At 46.9% G+C, this 24331-nt stretch overlaps 1 protein-coding gene and 1 long non-coding RNA gene across 11 annotated transcripts in view; one reads left to right on the top strand and one right to left on the bottom strand.

Annotated features, from left to right (window-relative positions):
- The window catches only part of Thada (THADA, armadillo repeat containing), a 300575-nt gene that overhangs the window by 14533 nt on the left and 261711 nt on the right, over positions 1-24331 (bottom strand). For all 5 annotated transcript variants that reach the window (XR_015621847.1, XR_015621846.1, XR_015621848.1 and 2 more), the window contains 1 exon segment: positions 23283-23414. Coding sequence is in view for 2 of the 5 variants with exons in the window: in NM_001191769.2 (NP_001178698.1) it covers positions 23283-23414 (132 nt within the window). In the remaining 3 variants the exon portion in view is untranslated.
- The window catches only part of LOC148005052 (uncharacterized), a 51803-nt gene that overhangs the window by 4623 nt on the left and 22849 nt on the right, over positions 1-24331 (top strand). For 5 of the 6 annotated variants that reach the window (XR_015622707.1, XR_015622705.1, XR_015622706.1 and 2 more), the window contains exons 2-4: positions 12176-12481; positions 13834-14057; positions 19717-19833. This is a non-coding gene — a long non-coding RNA (uncharacterized LOC148005052). The remainder of the gene's footprint in view (positions 1-12175; positions 12482-13833; positions 14058-19716; positions 19834-24331) is intronic. The other variant, XR_015622708.1, reaches the window with a different exon arrangement.

Here is a 24331-nt window from a genome sequence, read left to right as displayed (position 1 = left end):
ACGACCATACGAGGGAGCATTCCTGGAAGAGAGGCAGCCTTGAAGCTGGCTGGTGTCTTTTCCGTCCCCTTTGAGCCATTTGCTGAGCCTTTGGGTCCTCTCTCTGTCAGCTTAGTTGTTCAGTAGTCTTCATCAGAACAACTGAAGAACTGCATGCTTCCTAGAGATATGTATAGCTTCTGGGGAGCTGCATGTTTCAATCCAGCCAGAGTCCTGGGCCAGCCTACACTGTGAATGAGGGCAGGGAGCCTCCCTCTACTGGCATTCTCAGGAGTCCTCTGTTAAACTGTGTTTCCACTTCCTAGCTCATTCTGCTTTTAGAATGTCCCCAGGCCTAGGGAACAGTGAACTTAAAAGGCTATTACACAGCTGCAGAAGGCTCAGGAATAGGCGTTTGTTTAGCATGTGTGAAGCCCAGGTTTTGATCTCTGTGGGGAGGGGAAGATATTATGAAAACAGTTCTCAATCTGTTCTGCTGGGAACTCATCCATTAGTTTTATCATCTTTTCTGTATCCCCTCTTCCTCCTGGCAGAAGCCACTGTACTCTTAACTTTCTAGTCGGGGCTATATCTTCTTCTCTTGGCCTCTGATTGGGATACCCTGGCATTCTCCTTTGCCATTTTTAGACAACCCCTTTCCCTTCGCAGTTCACCCTGATGAGCAAGTCTTCCTCTCGGTCTAGACCTACAGATCCGTGTCTTTAACACCCAGGAAGATGTCCTTGCTGGTGTCTGCTTTCACCATCCTTCCCACCGTAACTCCAATATTCTTAAGTTCAAGGTCTGTCTTAAGTCTCAAAAATAAAATTAAAACACAACTTATGTAATCCTAACATAGAATGGTACAGAATATACATTCATTCCCATTTGAAAAGGGAGGAAAGGGGCAGTGAGGAAAAACTAGGCTTAAGACTAAAACCCAGTAGGGCAAACAGCAAATTTTGCAGCTTCAAGTCTGGTATTATCTAAGGCTTTGGTTTCAAAGATTTCAAGACGCCAAACATAGTAACACATGGACAACAATAACATGTTTGACTAGCCTTTTGGGATGAACCTTCACCTCCTCTACTCACACTAGCAGCAAGCTAGTGTGTATACAGGTGCTTTGTAAAAGCAGAGAACTGCTGGGATTCTATTGTAAGCTGAATGCCCCTTGGGGAGCCTTTCTTACTATTCCAGTACAGCAGGGGACCTCTTCTTATCCAGTTTTAGCAATTACTATCAGACTGTCTTTAGCACAGTTGCACTGTGCCTTTAAGCTCCAGTGCCTTTTCCTCTGAAGGTTTGTAGTTTGCACTTTTTCCTGTCCCACTTACCTTCTCAATTTTGATCTGCATACGAGCCATCAGTGATGGCCATGCCATAGACTCAACATTATAATGTGGACATTTTCTGTCCTGAAATTTCCCTCCATCAAGGAAATTAGCCCATTACATTTAAATTTTTTCCAAGTAAGTTCTTAGTACATGGGCAGAAAGCAACCAGATTCTTTGCCCCTAGTCTAGTTGTGAATAAAGACCCGTTCTCTTCTAAAATCTCATCAGCTGAGCCTCTGCACCGCTCTCAGCACTACTACTGGTCTGCCCTGTTAAGACACCCTTCCTTTTATTGCTTTCTAGTCTACAGTTCCAAAATCTTACCCATTTCTCAAAAAAACAAAACAAAAACCAACCAAACAAAAAAAACCATGGTCGGGGCTGGAGAGATGGCTCAGCGGTTAAGAGCACCCGACTGCTCTTCCAGAGGTCATGAGTTCAATTCCCAGCAACCACATGGTGGCTCACAACCATCTGTAAAGAGATCCGATGCCCTCTTCTGGTGTATCTGAAGACAGCTACAGTGTACTTATATATAATAAATAAATAAATCTTTAAAAAAAAAAAAAAAAAACCATGGTCAAGTTCTTCACAGCCACAACTCCGTTCTTTGGAGCCAGCTTCTGCCTTACTTTTCTGTTGCTGTGATGTAACACCGGAAGGAAGAGTTTGTTTTGGTTTATGGCTACAGTCATATGGATTAAAGTCCATAATGACCTCCACAGGCTTGTGTACTTTAACACTTGGTCCCCTGTTGGTGGTGCTGAATGGGGAGATTATGGAACTTTTAGGACAAGACGCCCTGTCCCTCACAGGGGCAGGCTTACCCCACTTCCAGTTTGCTCTTTCCGTTCTCTGGTGTTCTGACAAAATGTGACTGACCAGCCCTCTTCTGCTCATCTGTTCAGGTTCAGCTCTAACGGTCTCTCCTCTGAAGAGCCCCTCCTCTTTCCCTTCTTCCAGTGACAAACTCTACAAACCAGGATCTCAGCCTCTACTGCTGCAGAGAACAGGGCTTCTAGCGTTCGCTCCTTTCTCCTCAGTCCTCGGGGCCTGAACTCGCTCTTTCTACCCTCTCACTCAGTCTGGCTTCTCATGTCAACAGCCACACACCACAAAAGATTTCTGCAGTTAGCGTACTGCTTTACCTAGAATGGTGGTAGATTTTTTCAAACAAAAATATACTACTGCTGCTACTACAACTACTACAACAGCTACTACTACAACTACTACAACAGCGACTACAACTACAACAGCTACTATTACAACTACAACAGCCCCTACTACAACTACTACTACAACAGCAGCTACTACTACAACAGCTACTACAACAGCTACTACTACAACTTCTAAGGCAGGAGGAAGGAGAAGGAGCAGAGTGTGTGGCCTTTGTCCTACTCACTCATAAACTAGGCACTGCGTAGTGGGAAGTACCACGTTCTTCTCTGGAAACATGTTAGGTTTAATGTAGGTGCAGGTTATTTTATGCACACATATAAATCTCCTACCTTTGTTCAAGGTGCTTATTTGCTCTGCACAGGGACCATTATGAGTACAGAAAAGTGTTCATTGTTACATATGGCATGCTAAATGGTTTTGCTTCCTGGCAAAGTTCCAAACCATAATTATTAAGGGAATACAGCTGCTGAGAAATTCTTGCATTACAGGAGGCTTTGATCCTAATCTGCCTTCTATCCCCGACATGAGTTTTCACAGGTGTGGCTGTTGCTCAATGTGGGCCCTTTGGAGGTATGGGTCAGGGCTAGCATAAGTGCTAAGTGTAAGGTGGCCAAGAGCTTCTCTCCTTAGGCTCTGTTGCTGCCCATTCTCCATGCTGAGACCCTGTAAGCAAGAGGATGTCTACAGGAGCCAGTATGGGAGCCAGAATGCTGTGCCTCTCACCTTCAGATTCCCACACACAGTGGTACCTTGGGTTCTTAACCTCACTCTCCATCTCCAGTGAGGTGGAGCACTAACCAGCTCTGTAGGACTTTGTTCAGCAGAAAGCCTTAGGCCTCCAGTGAGTCAGGTGATCATTTCATTCCCATCAAAGGCAGGAGAGCTGCTATCAGATTTTTTGGGTAATTTCGTTGTTTGGCAAGAATGGCACTCAAATTCACCCCAAAGCCTCTTTTAGAGTCAAAAAGACACCTTGCGGGGCTGGAGAGATGGCTTAGAGGTTAAGAGCACTGACTGCTCTTCCAGAGGTCCTGAGTTCAATTCCCAGCAACCACATGGTGGCTCACAACCATCTGTAATCAGGTCTGGTGCCCTCTTCTGGCCTGCAGGTGCATACATGCAGGCAGAAAGCTGTATGATGTATACATAATAAATAAATAAATGTTAAAAAAAATGACTTAAAAAAAAAAGACACCTTGCCATCATCACAAACATCAAGCCACTTCTGAAATATAGCAAGAAATTGAAGGGCTAGACCTAGTCTTTCAGCCCCTTCCACTCATTTCCTGTCTGAAAGAGACAGGAACAAACCTCAGAAGTCCCTAAATTCACAACAGAAAAAAGGAGACTTCCAAAATCCATGTGCTAAGGATCTCAAATTCAGCAAATAAACAGGAGTTTACAACGGAGAGAAAAGCCTTGACCTTCCCGCATTAACAGATGCCGTCTGGCATTTGGGCTGGAGATGGAGCCCTGCTCATCTTTAGCGCTTGTTTTAAATGCAGATGTTCTGTGAGATGTGGGACCACCTCATCTTACAGAGGCTGAACCGGACACACAGAAGTGTCAATGAGGTCAGAAGGGAGTAACTTCTGACTGCAGGTCCTTATCCTATCTGGGAACTCCTTTCCAGCCCGAGCGCTTCCCGGGGAGGAGCCAGCCCTGCCTGCCCTGTGCTGCTGGGGAAGAGGGAGGGAGAGCTGCAGCGTGCAGGGCAGTCAAGGAGAGCAGCAGGTCCTGAGGAAGGGAGGTCTAGAGTGGACGGTCTAGGGTTTGGAAGGAGTCAGAACTCGAAATCAGAAGGCTAGGAGGGAATCATAAACAGCAGGAGGGCAAGATGTCCCTGGTTGGCCGGAGGTGTCTAAGACTTCTTCTCCGACAGGCCAACTTAGTGGGAATCTCCCCCCACACCATTAGTCTCTTCTATGCCCCCATTATAGTCTACAGCATTCCCCTCCTCCCTTCAGTCCCATCCACTCCCACCTTCCCCAGTGGCATCTGTTCTAGGAGGCTGCACATGAGCTCATCCTGGATATGAGTCTTCCTTCCTCCTCAAGGTGAAGGTCAGTGACTCACAGGGCTAAAAGTGAACTGAAGGCCACTTACTTATCAAAAAAAAAAAAAAAAAAAAAAAAAAAGAAAAAGAAAAGCCAACATGCTCTCAAAAAGTCAGATTCCCACATTAACACAAACCCTAATAGTAATTATATCCTACACTCAGCTATGTATATTTAATTGGGAGTGAGAGCAAAGTGGGGAAAAGGAGAGGTGAATGGGGGAAAGGCAGGGGTGGGGCCTGGCAGGGCCCTAACAATGCTTCTGCTGCTGTGCACCTATACCTGGAAGCTTCAAGAGAGAAGGGGTGCTGGCTACAGTACAGGACACAGCTCCATTTGAGTTTTAGGTTAGCAACTGATTATGGCTGTTCACTGTAAGAATTCCCAAATAATGCCAGGGTCATGCTTTTCACTTGTTGCTACCTGATTCTCAAATTTAACTGTATGTTTCCACTTTTACTCACCAAGTCTGACAATCCAGGAAAGACCGGAATACTCTGGATGACTGTCACAGTGACCAGGGCAGTCCTCACACTGAGGGTCGGGGGTCATGAGGTTTATGAGTGAGTAGAGCATCTTGCTAAGATATTTTACTAAGTTGTGGAGAAATCAAGTCAGGATTGGAGTAGGAGGGTGGATTACCAACCCCCTGCCATGGTCCTCTCAGTCAGCTCATGGCCTCTTCAGCTGAGACTATTCTGTGCCCAATCCTCGCCAGGGGTTACAGAAACTAGAACATCATCCACAGGCCTCTTGCTGGACTCTGAGGGAACATGGCCCGTGGAAGCTTCCAGAAGGTTTTGGAGATTCCATGGTAGGAAATAAGGTTGTGTGAGCACAACAGAACCCTCAACTCTAAAACAAAACATTGTTCCTAAGTTCTAGGGAGTTCAAAAAGGAATTTTAAGTTCGATTTAGCCAGCACACAGATTTCTGAGCAGATGACGCAGGAGGCTGCTTTCAATTACTCACGACAGGTTCGCCCTGCACTTGCTGGGGACTCAGCCACGGTGACAGGGGTCACTGAAATTTGTTAAGGGGCCAAAAGAGGCTGGCTTGAGACTAAAACAGAGACTTGATATTTTGAGTCCATGAAACCCAAAGTCCAAGGCCCTTCATTCATGGTCCTGACTAGGAAAACCTGGCAAGGTCACACCTCACAACTGGCTCCAACTGTTTAATCCGGTGATGACTACAGACCCACATGTTTGCATTCTGTGCTCAGTCCCTTCAGGCAGAGGGGAGGGGGATGTATGGTATATTTTTTTTCCCCGTATAGCTTTCTACATGTACAAAAATACATTCTGATAACTATCATTATAGCTTAAACTGGAATAATTTTGGATTTTGACTTCTAGCTCTCTTTTCATTTTCTTTTTTTTTTAAATTAAAAAGAAAAGAACTGCCTTTATTTTGTGAGCATATGTGGCTGTGTATATAAGGACATGTGCTATATGCATGTGTATGGAAGCCAGAGGAAACGCAGGAATCTGTTCTGTCCTTCTACCATGTGGGGCCGGGGATCAAATCCAGCTTGTCAAGCTTGCTGGCGAATGTGTTTTCCAAAGAGCTGCCTCACTGGCTCCTACTCCTTTGAGACAAGGTTTCGCTATTTAGCCCAGGCCATCCTTGAACTTGACTTCTGAGTGCCCGGCATGTTCTGTCCCACTTCCCAGGCAGCAGTATCCCATGGCGCCTTTACATGTGAGTTCCTATGGGCCTACTCCACAGAAGTACTCCTCCTACTCCTACTTTCACAGAAGAAGGGATTACAATTTATGTAATTCTTTGATGTATACTCGAGCTGCTTTATCTAAACAAAACAATGTTAAAAGGCATGAACTCATAGATATACCCTTGTACATGTGTGTAAAACTCTATTTCTATAGGGATATTCCTAAATGTTTGGGCCCCAGCTCACTTGGTATACACTGTACATTTCAGAAATACCACTGAATTGCCTCTAGAGATGTGACCATTTTCACTTCCCTGGGTCTGACTGCCTCGGGGAGAGTGCTCTCTTCACTCTGTATCATCACCCAGGGAACGGCCCGAAGCTGTGCTCTAGTTGGCATTATTATACTGTGGATAAAGCAGGGGGTTGTCTTTCATTTGTACTGCTCACATCCAGTCATCTACGAGAAGACTGGTTTTACTACCTTTCTCTTAGAGGATTTATGTATGTGTCGATGCAGAGGCTGATGTCAGATGTCTTTCTTCTATTGCTCTCCACCTGACTTATTTTTTTAATATTACATGTATGTATGCATAACTCTGCATGTATGTACGGTATGTATGTATGTGGGCATGTGCATGCTGTTGTGCATGTGTGGAGATCAAAGGACAACTTACAGGAGTAAATGCTCTCCTCTACCATGTGAGTCAAGGTTCAAACTCAGGGAGTTAAGCTCAGTGGCAGGACCTTCACCTGCTGAGATCTTGACAGCTCCACCTTAATTTTCGAGACAGAATTTCTAGTCTCTCAATGAGTCTGATGCTCACTGATTGGCCTGAAAGCCCCTGGCATTCTTCTGAATCCACTTCCGCAGGGCTGGGATTATAGGTGGGTACTGCCATGCCTGGCTTCTTACCAGGGTTCTGGGGATCAGAGCCCAGGCCCCCTGCTTGCACAACAAACATGCTGACTGAGCCATTTCCCCAATCCCTTGATGAAAAAGATGACATCTTTGTATATTCTTTATAACATATTACAAGTGTTTCCTCTAAGACGAGCTTCACATATTTAAATCTTCTTATTGGAGATGGGGTCCTACCATGTTGCCCAGATTGGCTTCGAACTCATGGGCACAAGTAATCTTTCAACCTGAACCTCCCAATAACTGGGGCTACAGTCTGTGTGTACCTGCTCACCTATTTTAGTACTGATGGTGTTTTTAACTATTTGGGCCTCAAGGGAATCTTTAATTTGGTGTGTATGCTTGCATGCTGTGGCTCATGCCTCATGTGTGGAGGTCAGCGATCAGAGGGCAAGTGCTTGTCTGTCTGTCCTTCCTTCCTTCCTTCCTTCCTTCCTTCCTTCCTTCCTTCCTTCCTTCCTTCCTTCCTTCCTTCCTTCCTTCCACCGTGTTTAAGACAGGGTCCTTGTTGCCTGCCACCATGTATGGCAGGCTAGCAGGCTATGAACCTATGGAGATCCACTTGTCTCTGCTTCCCACCTCACCGTATGAGCGATCTACAGGTGTGTGCTAGCTCGGTGCTGTGCCCAGCATTTGGGTTCTTAGCATCTAAACTCAGGCTCACCTCAGGCTTAGGTGGCAAGCACTGTATTTCTGAGCCAGCTCCTAATGTTCCTTTTGTTGTTGGAATAGTGGTATATTTAGCAGTTTCTTAGATACCTGAGTGGTATTTTGCTACACTAAAGCTCTTTATTCACTGTAGGTGCTGGGGAATGGCCACAGGGCTTCAGGTGTGCCAGGCGATATCTGCCACTAAGCGCACTTCTGTTTATGTTTATTTTAAATTTCCAGTGTGCTCGCAACTTCCTCAGAAAGTAACGAAGGAAGACCCTGATTTTGTGAGTTGAAACCTACAGTATAGATGTTGTAGTGTCCTGTGCTGTTTAGGTTGTTTTGTAGAGTGTGCACCTGTCTGTAATTCAGTTCAGGGGACCCAGCGTCTTTTCTGGCTCTACAGGGGCTAGGCATGCAATGCAGCGAACTTAAACACACAGGCAAAATACCGGCAACACATAAAATCAATTTTAAAACAAAAAGTAAAACAAGGGCTGGCAACTTGAGTTGGGACCCACAGGGTGGAAAGAGACAACAGATGCTGTCAGGTTGTCCCCTGAACTCGTTGAGTGTGTTATGGTATACTTGCACACATGCACGCATATGCATACACAAAATAAACATAATAGAAATTAAAACAAAGCAGTAACAAGACCTCCAGAGACACTGGAGATCTCAGAGCTGCTCGCTGCAGCTGAGTTTGCTGAGGCCAGGACTATGTATGTTCATTGCCACAGGCTACACTTCAGCAAATCTCTGATTATGGAGAGCTCAGGCTGAGCTAGGGTGATCCCTGTAACCTTGAGTTTTTAATCTCTGCTTAGCACTGGGACCCTTGAACACGGAGGACCTCACAAGCTATAGCAGTGTCTCCTGTTAGTGAGGCTTCTCTGGGAGGTTCTTACAAAGGGATGCCTCATTCTCTACAATGTACCTGCAGGGGTTGTTCTATCCTAACTGAGCAACTTAGCCTGAGGCTGAGATGTTAGTGTCCTTTATCTTTTATAGGAGGCTTGTTCATGGTCTCCTTCCCTTTTTATTTCTTCTGACACTAGGGCCTTGCAATGCTCTACCACTGAGTCACCTGCTCCCCTTTAAAACTTTATTTTTATTATTTTGTTTTATGTATGTGGGTGTTTTGCTTATGTATGTCTATGTACTACACATGTTCCTGGTATCAGAGAAGGGATCAGATCTCCTTGATGTAGGTGCTGAGACTAGAACCCAGGTCTTTTAGAACAGTAGCTAGTGCTCTTAATCACTGGTCCATCTCTCCAGCCCTACTCTTTCTTTACACATTGTAAACCTGTGAAAAGTTTTCTTCGTAGGGTAATATATCACTCTGAGATCTGTGAAGTCAAAGCAAGATCGGCATCTTATCTCTACCATTTGAAACACCATCTCTTCTTCCTGTTGCTACTCACTGAAACAGTCCTAAGGACCCTTTTATTTCTTTTTTCTTTCTTTCTTTTGTTTTTATGAGACAGGGTTTCACTATGTAGCCCTGGCTATCCTGAAACTTGCTCCGTAGACCAGGCTGGCCTTGAACTCTGAGCTCTGCCTGCCTGTCTGCTGAGTACTGGGATGACAGCTGTGCAACGCTGACCAGCACTTCTCTGAATTTGCAGAGACTGTGTTACTTAAGGAGCACCTATTGTGTCAGAATGTCAGAAAGGTGTGTGTGCGCATATGTTCCCTTTAGAAAGATTAACTCCAGGGAAATGCCCAGCCCATTTTCCCCACATCTTGTAGTTAAGTATGTTCACGGTATTAAGTGGTAGCTGACGATGAAGTGAACACACCACAGAACTCTGGGACAATCTGTAAGCAGGGACAGGCACATGCTCTCTGATATTCTTTCTTCTCATGTGCAACGAGACTGGCATGATTCATGCTTCCAACAGCCACAGTGGTCCAAGCAGTAACTTGGTAAGTGAATATTACTTGCCAGGATACTGAGGCAAAGAGAGAAAAAGTTTGGGTTCCTCCTGACAGAGAGGGGGGCCCCGGTTGCCTCACTGTGTATCATTATTTGATTTGTCTATTACATGCAGATATCAGGATTACCAAATGCTGGATCAGATTTTGCCTTAAAAAAAAAAAAAAAAAAAAAAAAAGCTGTACCTGACAGTCCATGCCTGTGATCTAAGAGCTCAAGAGCAGAGGCAGAGGGACTGCTTGTTTAAGGTTTGTCTGATCCACAGTGAGTTCAATCGGAATGAAACCTTATCTCAAAATAAAAAGCAAAAAGAATCCTGGAATGTAGCTCAGTGGTAGAGGCCTTGACAAGGAGACATAAGACCCCAGATTCAACCCTCAATAACAAAAACCAATCTCCTAAACTTAGATCCAAGGGATCCGATACTCCTTCTGGTCTCCATGTGCACTTTACACGCACGCATGCACGCACCTTTAAAAATATTTTAAAAGGCTTAACAAACCTGATGACCATTTATTTTTCGAAGATTATTCTCACTGTTGTTTTTGAGACAAGGTCTTGGTAGCCAAGGCTGACCCAGAACTCCCTATCTAGCAGAAGATGACCCTGAACTGAGCCTCATCCTCTACTTGACGAGTGCTGGGATTACAGGCATTCTCCACCACACTAAGTCCAGGGCATCCTTTTAGGTCTTACCCATTCTTTGTACTGCATTGAAGAGAAGCTTTATGTTGTGTCTTCCTCATAATCTAGAGGGGGTGGATAGCCAGCACGTGGGCTCTGGGAACACTGTTCAGTTGGTAAAGTGTTAGATGCAAGTATGAAAACACAGCTTGGATCCCTGGGAACCAGGTCAAAGGCTGGGCACAGTGGCATTTACCTGTAATCTTAAAGCTGGGAGACAGAAAAGAGAGAGCATTCCAGGAGTGATCCAGTACAGCTGAATTGGGAGCCTTGTTTGAATAAGGTGGGGCATGATTGAGGAAGACAACCAATGTCAAACCCTTGCCTCCACATGCACGACCCCCCTCAAAAGACAGAAAGAATGGCTGGCCATGGTGGTGCATGCCTTTAGTCCCAGCACTTGGGAGGCAGAGGTAGTCAGAGGTCTGTGAGTTCAAGACCCATCACAGGTTCTAAAGACAGAAATACAGAGGGACCTGTTGGGGGTGGGGGTGGGGGAAAGACTGACAGAGACAGAGACACCATGAAGACCATTCTTTGGCTGAGTCTGTATCTGTCTCTCAGCTTCCTTTCTCTTCCTACCTGCTCTAAATTCACCCTCCCTTCATCTTTCTTTTACTTGATTTAGCAGAGAACTAAGATGTGCTCTAGCTCACTAGAACATATATCCTAAACTAAGTCTTGCATTTTAAATATCATTCTTGTCTCTTCAAATCTCCAAACCCACCAAGTCCACCACTGTAAAATACAAATAGTAGAAGTTTTAATTCCATTTTTCCATGGTAAGAGCCAGTCCCACCCCAGGCAAATTCTGTGACCAGCTCCTTTTCTCTCTAGGTGGCTGGCCTTGAGTCTAGCAGGCTGTGTCATTTGGCATCTTGCTTACTGGGTACTCATTTAAAAAAGTATCTGTGGTTCTGGGGAATAGATGTTGTGAAATGGAGTGAAAAGGACTTGCAGTCTGAAACTAGTGGCCTTTTCCTCCCCTCATGTGTGAGTAAGCCTCCCTGACAGAAGTGGCTTTTTCAAAGGTGAAAAACAACTGAGATATATGGACAGGCCTATTGGAGAAGGGCAGGGACCGCCTGTAGCCAATGCAGACGGTCAGATGATTCCTAGATCTCTTCTAGGCTGGCAGACAGGCTAGACAGGAAGGAAATGGAAAGAGACACAGCGAGAGGCCAGGGTGGGGTGCAGAGTATAGGCAGGCTGGCCCACTGGGAGACTTTCTATGAACACTGAGTTTTATGCCAGTATGAACATAACCCCCGTGTCCAGCAAAAGATGGCCAGTGAAAGCCTGTGCTCACTTCAGGGTCACATGCATACACACTGAGGAAGATGGAGGGGCATTTTCTCTGAAACAGAATTCTGCTTCTGAGGGCCTTGACCACTCACTGTGTTTTAGGAAGCCACCAGAAAAATATCCCTGTCAGTTGCTCATAGTCAAATCAAATTTTTGTCCAGAAGCCTACTTATGTTTGGACCAGTCTCTTCTTGTAACTCCTGAAGAGTGAGGGAGGGTTGGAGGCACAGCCTAAGGGTGACACTGCACATGGCCACGTCCTGAGCCCCGTGAGTGCAGAGCCAGTGAGTTCATGTGTAGCTTTTGTAAGCACAAAAACAGAGGGTGGGCTGTCAAACAGGCCTCCCATCACTTTCCAGGCTGAAGAGGTCAGAGGAATTATGACACTGTGGCTTAGTGGCAAAGGCGTATAACACTAAGGACTCTTACTTTCTGATCTGACAGGACTGAAGCACCTGGGGAGCCTGGCCAACCCAGTTTGACCTAACCCAAGCCTCCAAGGCTCCTCATGGATCACAAGGGGCCCTTGGGTTTCCTGGGAGGCTGCACAGGAGACCTGACCTCCCTGAGGTCCAGACCCGCTGCTTCTCCACAACCACAGAGAGCTACAGAAGCCAGGTCACAGTCTGATGCAGCCACTCGAGCTGCTAACACGCCAGCCACCTTGCTAGTGCCAGAAATCTGTCTTTAAGCTTCTGGTGTGGGTGAGTGGATGAGACTCCTGGCCAACAAACACCAGAACTGAAGAAGGTGAGTGTGACCAAAGAAGTCAGAGTGCTGATGTCCAAAAGGCCATGTGGAAAAGGAGGTCCAGGGAGCTGGCTGGACCTTAGAACCCAAGACTAACAGGCTGACCTAGCACAGGCCATGACAACACTCCCACAGAAATGAAGTAGGACTAGGCTGGTGCATCTAAAAGGACCTGGGCCTCTATCTTACTCAGCCTTGGTCCTTCCATGTCCCTCCCATTCCACTAGGTGCTATCACCCAATCACTTCTCTTCTCATCAATTCTAACTATATGGTGATGTAATTTTTAATTATCAGACAGGATTTCTATGTAGCCCTGGCTGTGCTAGTACTCACTCTATAAACCAGGCTTGGCCTCAAACTCACAGTTACCCACCTGCCTCTACCTCCCAAGTACCGGGATTAAAGGCGTGGGCCACTACCATCTGTCCCATAGTCACATTTATGAAGATAGAGACAACTCATCAATCAGAATTCTGTTATTCTCTTTTCTCATATACTTGTCTATGTGAGTTGCTATGATGAAACCAACATGGATAAAACCTGTGAATGGCACAACACTCAAGAGCAGGGCTTCTAAATGGCCAAGGCAGGGGCCAAGACCATCCACGTGTGAGCCCCCAGCTGCGGCTGAGTGCAGTACTAGAGCACGTGAGAACAGGATGGCAAGTGAGAAGCGTGCACCTACCTTCTTTCTACGTGCACTTCCCTGTCATGTAGAGAAAGCACTTAGGTAAGCATGTTGCCATCGGCAGGCTTGGGCCTCTTCTGAGTGCTGCAGAACATGAGCAGCCCCTGGTTGCTAAGGTAGACGTAGGGGTAGATGTAGTCACTAGACAGCACACATGAAGTGAGGCTGGACCTACCATCTTGGACAAGAGGTACAGCACACACTGAAAATGCAGAGTGCTAGGAAAAAAGGTGTGGGTCCTTTGATGACATCACACAAGCCTGCTGGGTCTTGTGAGTCAGGGAGAAAAGCTACTGTACTGGCTGGTTTTGTGTGTCAACTTGACACAAGCTGGAGATATCACAGAAAAAAGGAGCCTCAGTTGAGGAAATGCCTCCTGACCCAGCTGGCATTTTCTCAACTAGTGATGGGGGTGGAGGACCTCTTGTGAGTGGTGCCGTCCCTGGGCTGGTGATCTTCGGTTCTATAAGAAAGTAAGCTGAGCAAGCTGGGGAAGCAGGCCAGTAAGTTACATCCCTCCCTGGCCTCTGCATCAGCTCCTGCTTCCTGACCCGCTTGAGTTCCAGTCCTGACTTCCTTTGGTGATGAACAGCAATGTAGAAGTGTAAGCTGAATAAACCCTTTCCTCCCCAACTTGCTTCTTGGTCATGATGTTTGTGCAGGAATAGAAACCCTGACTAAGACAGCTACTGACATGTGTAAAGGACTATGAAGATGGTCTCTGTGCTACAGACACCAGTGGTTTCATGCTTGAAGCTGGAGTTCCTCTCAACACTCCCCACCCCCCAACCCCCCTGCTTTATGGTACTGTGGGTGCTACTGTTGAAGGCATGGGGAAGGCAAGATCAAAGTGGAAGAGAGGAGCACAGGAGAAGGCACTGTCAAGGTCAGTTTTTGATTCTCACTTCCTTTCTCTGCCTTTGGTCCTGAAGACCAGTTTCATTTTGTTTCTTTTTAATTTTTAAAAAAATGTTTATTAATTTTTATTTATATGAGCACACTGTAGCTGTCTCCAGACACACCAGAAGAGGGCACCGGATCTCATTACAGATGGTTGTGAGTCACCATGCTGGGAACTGAACTCAGGACCTCTGGAAGAGCAGCTCTTAACTGCTGAGCCATCTCTTTAGCCCCATTTTGTTTCTTTTAAAGGCAGGGTCTCACCATGTAGCTCCAGATGGTCTGGAATTCAGATATCTGCCTGCCTCTACCTTCCAAGTGCCACCACACTCATTCATTTTGACAAGCTCTGTCAGTACACTCACTGAAGATTTCCTGCCCTTTAGACACGATGGACACTTGTTGCCTCAGAGAGCTAGCCAAAGCACAGTTCCTAGGATACCATCTTCTCCAGTGATCACACATAAAGACATGCTCCCCTGCTGTCCTGTGCTCTTTTCAGAGACGCTGAGAGGCAGTAGATGTCTAACCCAGCATTCTGCCTGAGTGCCTGCATGCTCTCCTGGCACAGGCCCCGGTAAAACTCCTCTTCGCATCAATCACAGTAACGGCCATTTTCCAACTGTTCTGCTTTGAAGCGCTCCTGTCATGTGGAACAGGAAAGCCTAGGCTAGCCTACTCCAAATAGGAGCTCTCGAACAATATTCAAAGGATTTGTGGGAAGGATGAGGGTTTCCCAGGTCTCAGACAATCCCTTGTACTCTTACTAGGATATTGGTAGGATGCTGAAGAACAAGGCTGCATTAGTGGCCTATTCAGGCCTACTCTTGGGCTTAGCTCTTGCCTTGCAGAACCTTTCAGGCTGTACAGTATTACAACAGCATGGATCTGACAGCTCTGTGTAGTTAGTGTCGGTGCAAGATTGTTGTGGCATAATTAATAAAGTGCATGACCGGTCCCCTTGAGCTCCCACTCCCCATGGATCCTCATGCTTTAACTGTTTCTCTGTCAGCTGCATTCACACACTGTCCCCTTGTTGGGTTGTTACCACGCCTGACATACACATTGCATTCCACAGCTGTGCTAGCGTGGCCCCATGCCATGCTAGCCCCAAGCACTCTATAGCCTAGCATGGCTTCCTGTCATGGACTCTGCTTGCCCTCCCAACAACTCAGTGAAAACATGACTCAACAGACTATAACCCAACAACCAGACTTATGTTAAATACTCAATGTACAACACATCCATACAATTAACTTGTGATAAGGATATAGACCACCCACCTAGATAAGATAAATTTGTCTATAGAAACTCATCCCTTAAGAAACAGTCATAAAAACCTGTATCTATGTAGAGATGCATGGCGAGGATCATTTATGTCTGCCTCCATCATGGTGCTTCCCCTTTCTGCTCCTCCCTCTCCTTCTAAAACTTCTGTTCCCTCCTCCCTTTCTTCTCTCCCGTACAATGACAGGCCCTGTTTTATCTTGTGTCTGCCTTCACCTGCATAAGGACATCAACCTACAGAACATGTCTTAGGAACTGGGGGAGAGTTGCTCCTTAGTCATCTAACCAAACCAGGAGTGAATGAGGCCAAAGCCTAGTTTCTTTACTCTGATTTCCCCTCTCAGTTCAGGTTCAAAGAGGCTTGGGGAATGGCTCAGCCAGTAAAGTGCTTGTTATGTGAACATGAGGACCTCAGTCTGACCCTCAGACCTCACCTGGAGAAGGTGAGCAAAGCAGCACATACCTGTAATCTTGGCACTGGGGCTTAGGGAGAGACAGATCCTTGGGGCTCAGTGGCCAGTCTGGGCTAATTAAGTAAGTCCTACGCTGCTAGGGAAAGACTGTCTCAAAAGGAATTGTGACAGTCCCATACCTGCAAACAAATGAACACACATGCACATGCAAAAGGTGCTTTCCCTAGTGAGCTGAGAAATGCTGCATCCTGTGTAGTCCTAGCATGGCAAATGGAGGCTTCCACATAGAAGGGAAGCCAGGAAAGGGGGTTGAGCCATGAGCAGTGGTCGGCAGGCACAGTTACCCTTTGCTAACAGGGACAGTGAGCACCAGATGGCCTAGGCTCTGGACCCAGGGCCTATCACCACCCACAGAAGTCAGTTACTTGGGGGCCAGTGAGCTTGGCCATCAGGACCAGTATTAGTGGAGGCAAAATGATTCTCAAATAAATCTCATTTCCTTGAAAGGGGCTTGTTGTTGTCAATCCCACCACCCCAGCAACAAGGCTCAGCTAGAGTACTCATGGGGCCTGCAACCCACTCCTAGATTTAGATGTGAGCATTTGTTTGCATCAGTTCTGTACAGCATGAGAGCCAGCTGCTTGTGGCATACTGGCTGAGCGCAGGTGTATGTCAGGGGACGAGGCTCCCTGGGAACAGTGACAGCTCGGAAAGGCAAAGTGGTATGTGGTCATTGGAGCTTCACTGTAACAATCCCCTACAGGGGATTTGGGGAAGAGGTAGAGACTGGTCTACCTTGACCAGAGGCCTGTGACTTGAAGAAATGAATGAGGAGATAAAGGCCCTCTCTCTCTGGCAGATCACAATTGCGATCTTTCTGACAGCAGGAAGAAGTACCTTGACAGCAGTAGAGCAGGCCCAGAGCTGGCCTAGGGTGGTTAGAAGGAGGGAGATACTGGCTTCATAGAACATTCTGTTCTACCCAGTGCTGCTGGAGTTCCGCCAAATTCTCTCCCAGACAGCATTCTTCTTGTGGCTCAGCTCATTTGTCCCAGGAGTCTACACTGGTCTTTGAGGTCATACTTAAATTTCTGTCACTTCCTCTATGAGAATCAAGGTGTCTGGAAGGTGAGTGAAGTGCTTTCCTGAGCTCAATGAGACCTGTGTTTCAGACCTTACTTCCCACTAACAGTGGGATTCAGGGTCTTTTACCTGCCTTTGCTCTTAGGTCCCTAACTGTAGATCACAGGCCATGACTCCTCCAGCCCTATGTGATCCCCTCCTAGGAAGGGACCCAGAGGGCAGGGTCCAGCAGCCTTTGGTGCAGGACCATCTGCTCTTCCTGGAAGAGACACTGCTCTATCATAATCCTCTCCTTTGCTTTGGCTCCAGGCCCCAATGCACTTTCTTAGCAACTCTAGTGTCTCCCATCAAACATGCCAGTGGAATTGGGATATGGTGGCACATGCCTATAATCCTAGCATTCTGAACTGCCAGGGAGAGGATTAGGAGCTCAAGGTCACCCTGGGCTACACAGAGAACCTGAAGCCAGCCTGAACTAGAAGAGAAACATCTCCAAAAAGCCAAAAATAAAGAAAAGAAAAAGAAATAAAGAAACCATAACAGTTCAGAAAGTCTCCACTGTCCCCTGTACTATCACACATCCTAGACCTGTAGTCTGGGTTGGATTCCTTGCACTGTCTCAGAAGAGGGTCTGCAAGGGCAAAGCTTTAGTCTCCACAGGGTCCTGGCTCTAGGTCTCTAGTCCTCATGGTCCTCAGGACTTTGGACACATCACTCATTGTTCAGAACTCGAATGAAGGAAGCATAACTACAGAACATGAGAGGGCCGACATGGTTATTGTATCTGCTCAGAAAAAGGGGACTTGAAGGACATGCCCCGCACTCAGAGCAGCTGCCACTCAAGTCCCCACGAGGATGTGTGTGCCATTAGTCGCTAAGCTTGGCCTTCCCAGGGTGTGCAGGCATAAATGAAACTTTTACTCAAGAAACTCCACCCTGCGGGGGCTGGAGAGAGGGCTAAAAGCACTGGCTGTTTTTGTAGAGGATGTTGTTTATTTATAAATAAATATTAACTTTAAATGTTTTATTTTATTCTTATCTATATAGATGTCTTGCCTGCATGTATGTCTGTGCACTATGTGTGTGTAGGCCAGAAGACGGTGTGCAGATTCCCTGGAACTGGAGTTAGAGTTAGTGTTGAGTCACTGTGGGGGTGCTGGAAGCTGAATCCCAGTTCTCTACAAGAGCAACCAATGAGCGTTCTCTCCATTGTCATGAGTCTGTTTTTTGTTTTTTTGAGACAGGGTTTCTCTGTGTAGTCCTGGCTGTCCTGGAACTCCCTCTGTAGACCAGGCTGTCCTCTAACTCAGATTCGTCTGCCTCTGCTGTGGATAATCTGTGCTGGGATTAAAGGTGTGAGCCACCACTGCTAATAAATTTTAAAGGAAAAAAAATCCATCCTGCTTGAAAAGGAGGGAATGATGAGAGAACAAATAAATCTAGATCTGTCAGAGGCAGGGACTGAGTAGATGTTCAATCAGTTAGGAAGCAGTGGGGCCTAATGTAGCTTACACAATCTGCTAGAACTCGGATCCCCCACTGCAGGAAACTTTTTCTCTTCTTTTCTTTTTTTTGATTGATTGATTTTTATACTTCAGATTTTATTCCCCTCGCCATCCTCTCTCCTTCTTTTAAAAAATTAACTTATTTTATGTATGTGAGTACACTGCAGCTGTCTTCAGACACACCAGAAGTGGGCATCGGATCCCATTACAGATGGTTGTGAGCCACCGTGTGGTTGCTGGGAATTAAACTCAGAACCTCATGGAGAGCAGTCAGTGCTCTTAACCCCTGAGCCATCTCTCAAGTCCCAACTTTTTTTCTTTCTTTTCTCCTTTCTTCTTTTCTTTCTTTGTTAGCCTTGGCTGTTCTAGAATTCCCTATGTAGACCAGGCTGGTCTTGAACTCACAGAGCTCCATAGAGCAATTTCTTAACAGTTTAGAATACAAAGGGCTTTACTTCTATCTCTCCCACATGCAGTCAGTGTTGTAAAACCCAAATTCTTATTGTTTGAACTATTTTGACCAAAACATTTTCCCATTTATTCATTCTTTCAACTGTTTACACAATGATTTTTAGTGGACTCCAGGGTTTAAAAGTCACAGCAGTGAACAAAGACAAAAATCCTACTGTACAGCAACTGGGAGACTGAGCAGGGGGCCAGGAGCTCGAGATCAGCCTGGGCTACAGAGTCAGAACTGCTCTCAAAATCAATCCAGGACCAGTAAGTGCTTACTTCTTAAAGAACCTGCTGACATGCGTGATTACTTGAGTCTGATCCCAGGTAGTAGGGAAAAGGCCCACTCCTGCTAAGTTCTCTGGCTTCCACCAGGTACGCTGTAGCACACTTGTACACAGACACACACACACACACAGACACACACACAGACACACACAGACACACAGACACACACACACACACACACACACACACACACACACACACACACACACAAATAAAACATAAAAGTTAAAAAAAAACCCTCTACTTTTTGGGAACTGTTCTGCTGGAAGGAGTCAAAGTAACAAACACTAAAAACTGCAGAGAATGAAGGCGGGGAGGCCAGGCAGCTCTCTGTGGAGTTGGTGCTGAGGCTGAGATGGGTTGGTAGGTAGGAAAGTCCACTGCAGGAGAGTAAGCATACGCAGCTTGTGCAGATGCCAAGGTCCTCAGGCTGATGTGACAGAGCTAAGGGAGACTATGGTGGCAAGAGCAGGAAGAGAGAAAGAGGCAGGTGCGGGTCAGGTCAGCGGTGTGCTTTTCCTGCTGCTGGGGGAATCTGGGTCTTAGAGTATGGGAAGCCAGGGTAGGGAGTGGGTGGAGCAGTGGCATGGATGGCACTCACGACGACCCCTCTCAGGAGCCCATGGACAAACTGCCTGGAGGCAGACAAAGGAGGAGAAGCAGCCCAGGAGAGGTGGTCCGCCTCTAACACAAGCATGTGAGCAGTCTGAGGACGATGATCTGTGAGTACCTGGTAGGTAAGTGGGGGGACATGGCTCACCATTTTGCTTCACTTGCAGATGCTCCCTTCGCATCAGTGCTTCTCAGCTTTGATGGCCCTCCCCCTCCTCCGGTTTATTTTATTTTTAAATTACTTCTGTATCTGTATGTAATAGGTACCCATGGAGGCCAGGGGCACTGGATCTCTCTTAAACTGGATTATGGGTGGTACTGAACTGCTAGGCATGGATGCTGGGAACTGAATTTGGATTCCTGCAAGAACATATTTGTTTTAACTGCTGAGCCATCTCTATACCCTCTGGTCTTTGGGAAAAGACAGATGGTGCTCACAGAGCACTGAGTCTGGGCCAGGCAGAGGCTTTGGAGACAGTAATATACCAGAGAAGATTAGGAAGAACCTACAGGAAGGCGGAGGGAGGAGGGAAGCGATGCTTAGAGACCTCTTCTGGGCCTGACCTTGCAAAATGCCTGTGAACAGGTAAGCTGCCAGGTAAGCTGCCAGGCCTCAGGCTGGTGGGCAGCCTTCAAAGGTTCTGGAGGTGGAACACTGGTGGCCCAGCATCAATCCCCACAGGCCTGGGGCTCTGCTGACTGAAATGTCACAGTGGCCTAGCATTCTCTTCTCTCCACTCAGGTCTTCCCTGACTGCTCAGTGGTTGGGACATATGAGGCTGTTCGTCCTTCCTGCTGCCTCATGGGCTGTACACAGATTTCAGTGAAGCACACATGCTGGGTCTTGGGTAGTGATGGGAGAACATTTTGGGGGTTGCTGAGCAAGTGTGGGTTTCCCCTCCTTTGTTGCCCAGGGCTACAGGGTCGTCTGGACTTGCTTTACACATGCCCTGCTCCAATCTCAAACATTCATGTCTCCTATTCCCATATCCCATGTATGCTTCCACTCATTCTACGGCTTCTCTGCTAAGGCTCACTATGACTCCAGCTTTTTATTGTCTGTCACCCCAGGCCCAGGGGCTCCTTCGGTATCTCCTGGCTAGCTGGGGTCCATGGCCTCTATCACCCCAGGCAAGCTCCTAGCTTCATAGTCTGAGACCCTGGCCTGGAAGGTGGGAGGACAGGACCCAGGACATGGGGTAAGCTGCAGACAATGAGTGAGTGAAGCAGACAGGCTGCTACAGCTTGGTGAGTCAGTGCCGAATGGGCTCTCAGCTGCTTCTAGTAGGTTTCAGAATGGCACTCTTAGTTTTTATAGGCAACCAGGGAATGGCTGAGCAGAGATGTGACCATTGGTGAAAGGGGAGCATTCACTGCACACCTGACAGAGACAGCATGGAGGCCGGGGCACCTCTGTAAACCCAGCACTCACGGGGACGTGTGGATCAGGAGTTCATGGCTAGCTTTGATAAGTATATGAGATCCCAAACAAACAACAGAACCCTCATTTAAAAAAGCCAATGGCATAAGAGAGGGTGACCTCTAAGTCCATGGCTGCCTGGACAGAGAAACCCATAGCATGCAGAAAAGGAAAAGCCAGAAGAAAAGGCCAGAGTAATTTGGATGACAGTGACCAGATCTCAGGAGTCTGGAGGCAGAGCTGGTAGGGTTAATGCTCTACCACCTCATACACTCTCATGGTGGAAGACAAAGTCTTACGTGATCCTTGGTGGCTCAGGAATCCAAAAGAGCTTTAGACCAGAACCAGAGCTCCAAAAGGTACGATAAAGGCAGACATATTTGCCTCTGTCCATCCTCCTTGTTCCCTAACTTTTTTTTCTTTCTTAAATAGGGCCTCACTATGTCACATATGTCTCTGTATGTCAGGCTGGCCTGCCTCTGCCTCTTCAGTGCTCATATTAAAGGCACTTCACTCCATGCCTGGCTCCTTCCTAAGTTGTTTCTACTTTTCTCCTAGCCTTCTACTGAGCCTTCTTGAACCTAAACACACAGTCTCTTATCCTCTCAAGTCCTCTTTCTTATCCTCTATCAAGGTAAGCAGACTGCTGGTCATCAGAATTACTTTTTTCTTTAAAATCTGACATGTTGGTATAGATCAGGGCGCAAAGCTGCTGACTAAAGCTGAGAGGGTAGAGAGTGGGGTTGTGGGGGAGGGAGACAAGCTCAGGATGCCAGCCCTTGTCTGCTCCTGACCCACAGCATCTCCAGCTTCCGGGTACCTTGTTCTCACTCAGAATGCTATCTCTTAACTGGAGTAGCAGACAAACTTGTATTTAAGCTTAAACATTGTCCCATATGGGATCCCTTGTTCAAAAGTCAAGCCTAGAGCATACACAGGTAAGAGTAGGCTGCTAGGTGAGGGCTGAAAAGATGGCTCACAGTGTCTCTTGTGAACTAGAGCCCTTTCTTGTACATTTCCAGACCCAGCCAGACACAGTCTCCCAGCTGCAAGCTTCATTCGCCTTTTTATTGTTTATCTAGTATTTTTGCTTCTTAAGACAGTTTTTCTCTGTGTAACCTTGGCTATCCTGGAATTTGCTCTGTAAACCAAGCTGGCCTAGAACTCAGAGATCCACCTTGCCTCTGCTTCCTGAATGTTGGGATTAAAAGTGTGTGCCACCACTAAGAACAGAGGAATGGGCTAGGTGTGGTGGAGCACACTTCTAGTCCCAGCATTCAGGAGGCAGAGCTAGGAGGCCCTGCTACAGGACCTCTGTTAAGTTCATACTTGTGAAGGCTGAAGCAACTCTAGGCACTGCTGCTGGCAGCGGAATTTCATCTTCCAGGTGGCCCAGGTGCAGTGCTGTAGATGGCAGAACCAAGCAGCCAAAAGGTGAATACCTCACCAGTTTCCAGGAGAGCTATCTGAACATTAAGGTCTGTGAGCTCTCTCTCTCTCTCTCTCTCTCTCTCTCTCTCTCTCTCTCTCTCTCTCTCTCTCTCTCAGTTTTAGGTGTATGAGTGTTTGTTTGGGCTGCATATGTCTGTGCACTTTGTGGAGGCCATATGATGGTATTGGAACATTTGGAACTGAAGTTAAGTTACAGATAGTTTTGAGCTGCTGGATGGGTTCTGGGAATCAAACCCATGTCCTCTGGAAGAGTCAGTGCTCTTAACCACTAAGCCATCTTTATCAGCACTCTGCGTTAAAATTTCTTTTGTGCCTTCTAGAATCATTACTACAAATCTCCACGTATGTCACATTGGTGCAGGTGGACCAATGGCCAGCCATGTGCAGGAGCAGCAGGGCTCCCAGTAGCTGAACTGTGCTGTGGAGAGATCTAGCTAGAGCCTGGGCACTTCATCTTGTTCCCACGGAATGTAATGGTCCTATCCTTCCCTCCTGTTTCTGGTGCTAAGGAACACTTTGTCCCATATCACAGTGCCTTGTGGCTTTTCAGTGCTGTTTCCCATCTCGATGGAAAGGGCGAGGATGAGGCTAAATGGTTAGCCAAAACTTAAAATTTTTATGACATGGCGTCTTATGGGCAGTTTGCCAGGCCTGGTTGTGGGGCAGTAAGGTATAGTGCGAGGTGCAGAACAAAGTACCTGTTGACTGGCAAGTGTTTCCTTGTGACATGGCTGTTGTCACGGTCTCTGTGGCTGCCTCTCGGACGGGTTGTTCCTCACTCTGCAGAAGGGTGAGGACACACCTCCAGAGAGAAAGTGTATCCTGCAGGTCTGTGAAGAAAGCCAAAAGGAGTGAATTCATGCCAGCTGCAGCACCACGATAAGCAATAATAAGGTGTCAGGCTCATGGGGGGGAGACATCCAGGAAGAAGGACAGACATTCTCTTTGGGAAGGGGTGTTACTGTAAGAGAGGAAGACCTGAGGATCAGAACAGCACTGGAACAGAGAGGACCTTGCTGGGGAGGCTTGGAAGGAAGAACCTTCTGTAGGCACTGCAGAGGTGGGACTGGCCTACAGGCTCTGGGCAACTCTCTCCAGTGTCATGCAATAAACATGTTTCTCATGTCTGTAATCCCAGTACTCAGAAAACAGGTAGATGTTTGTGAGATCAAGGCTAGAGGTCTACATATAGAGTTCCAGGGTAGCCAGGGCCATATGATGAGACACTGTGTCACGTCAGGGAGAAAAGACAGCTGAAGGCTGCTGCAAGACTAGTAATCCCAGTCTTTACCAGGCTGTGAACTCAAGGTCAGCTCGGGCTGCATGGTAAGACGTGGTCTCAAAACACCAAAGTGTGCTTTGCACTTTGCAGAAACTAGTTTAATGGTGATTTGAGAGACTGTGAGAACTTACCAGTTCTGGAAAGCAAGTTCCACAGTATGTTTGGGAACAAGAATCAGAAGTGGGGAAGCACACGAAAAGGGGCCATCCTCAGTTACATGTCTCTGGAGCCCATTTTTTGCTACGGTTGGCTCTTAGCACCAAGTCTACAGGTGACCATGTGGTAATGCTGTGGACAGGTGGAAAGGCAGAATGTGCTCTGGGCAGAGCCAAGGGCAAGACATCTAGAATATGGATTAACTCTAGGTCAGAATGAAGCCCATGGCTGCAGGAAGGCATGGGCATGGCCCCAGGCACACAACTTTGGAGGAGAGAGAGGCGGCAGGCATTGTGAGTGCAGGTGTGT

The sequence above is a fragment of the Rattus norvegicus genome, chromosome 6, assembly GCF_021556685.1.
Source record: "Rattus norvegicus strain SHRSP/BbbUtx chromosome 6, alternate assembly SHRSP_T2T, whole genome shotgun sequence".
NCBI lineage: Eukaryota > Metazoa > Chordata > Mammalia > Rodentia > Muridae > Rattus > Rattus norvegicus.
The sequence above is the reverse complement of the archived record's forward strand: the minus strand, read 5'-3'. Positions and strand labels throughout refer to the sequence as shown.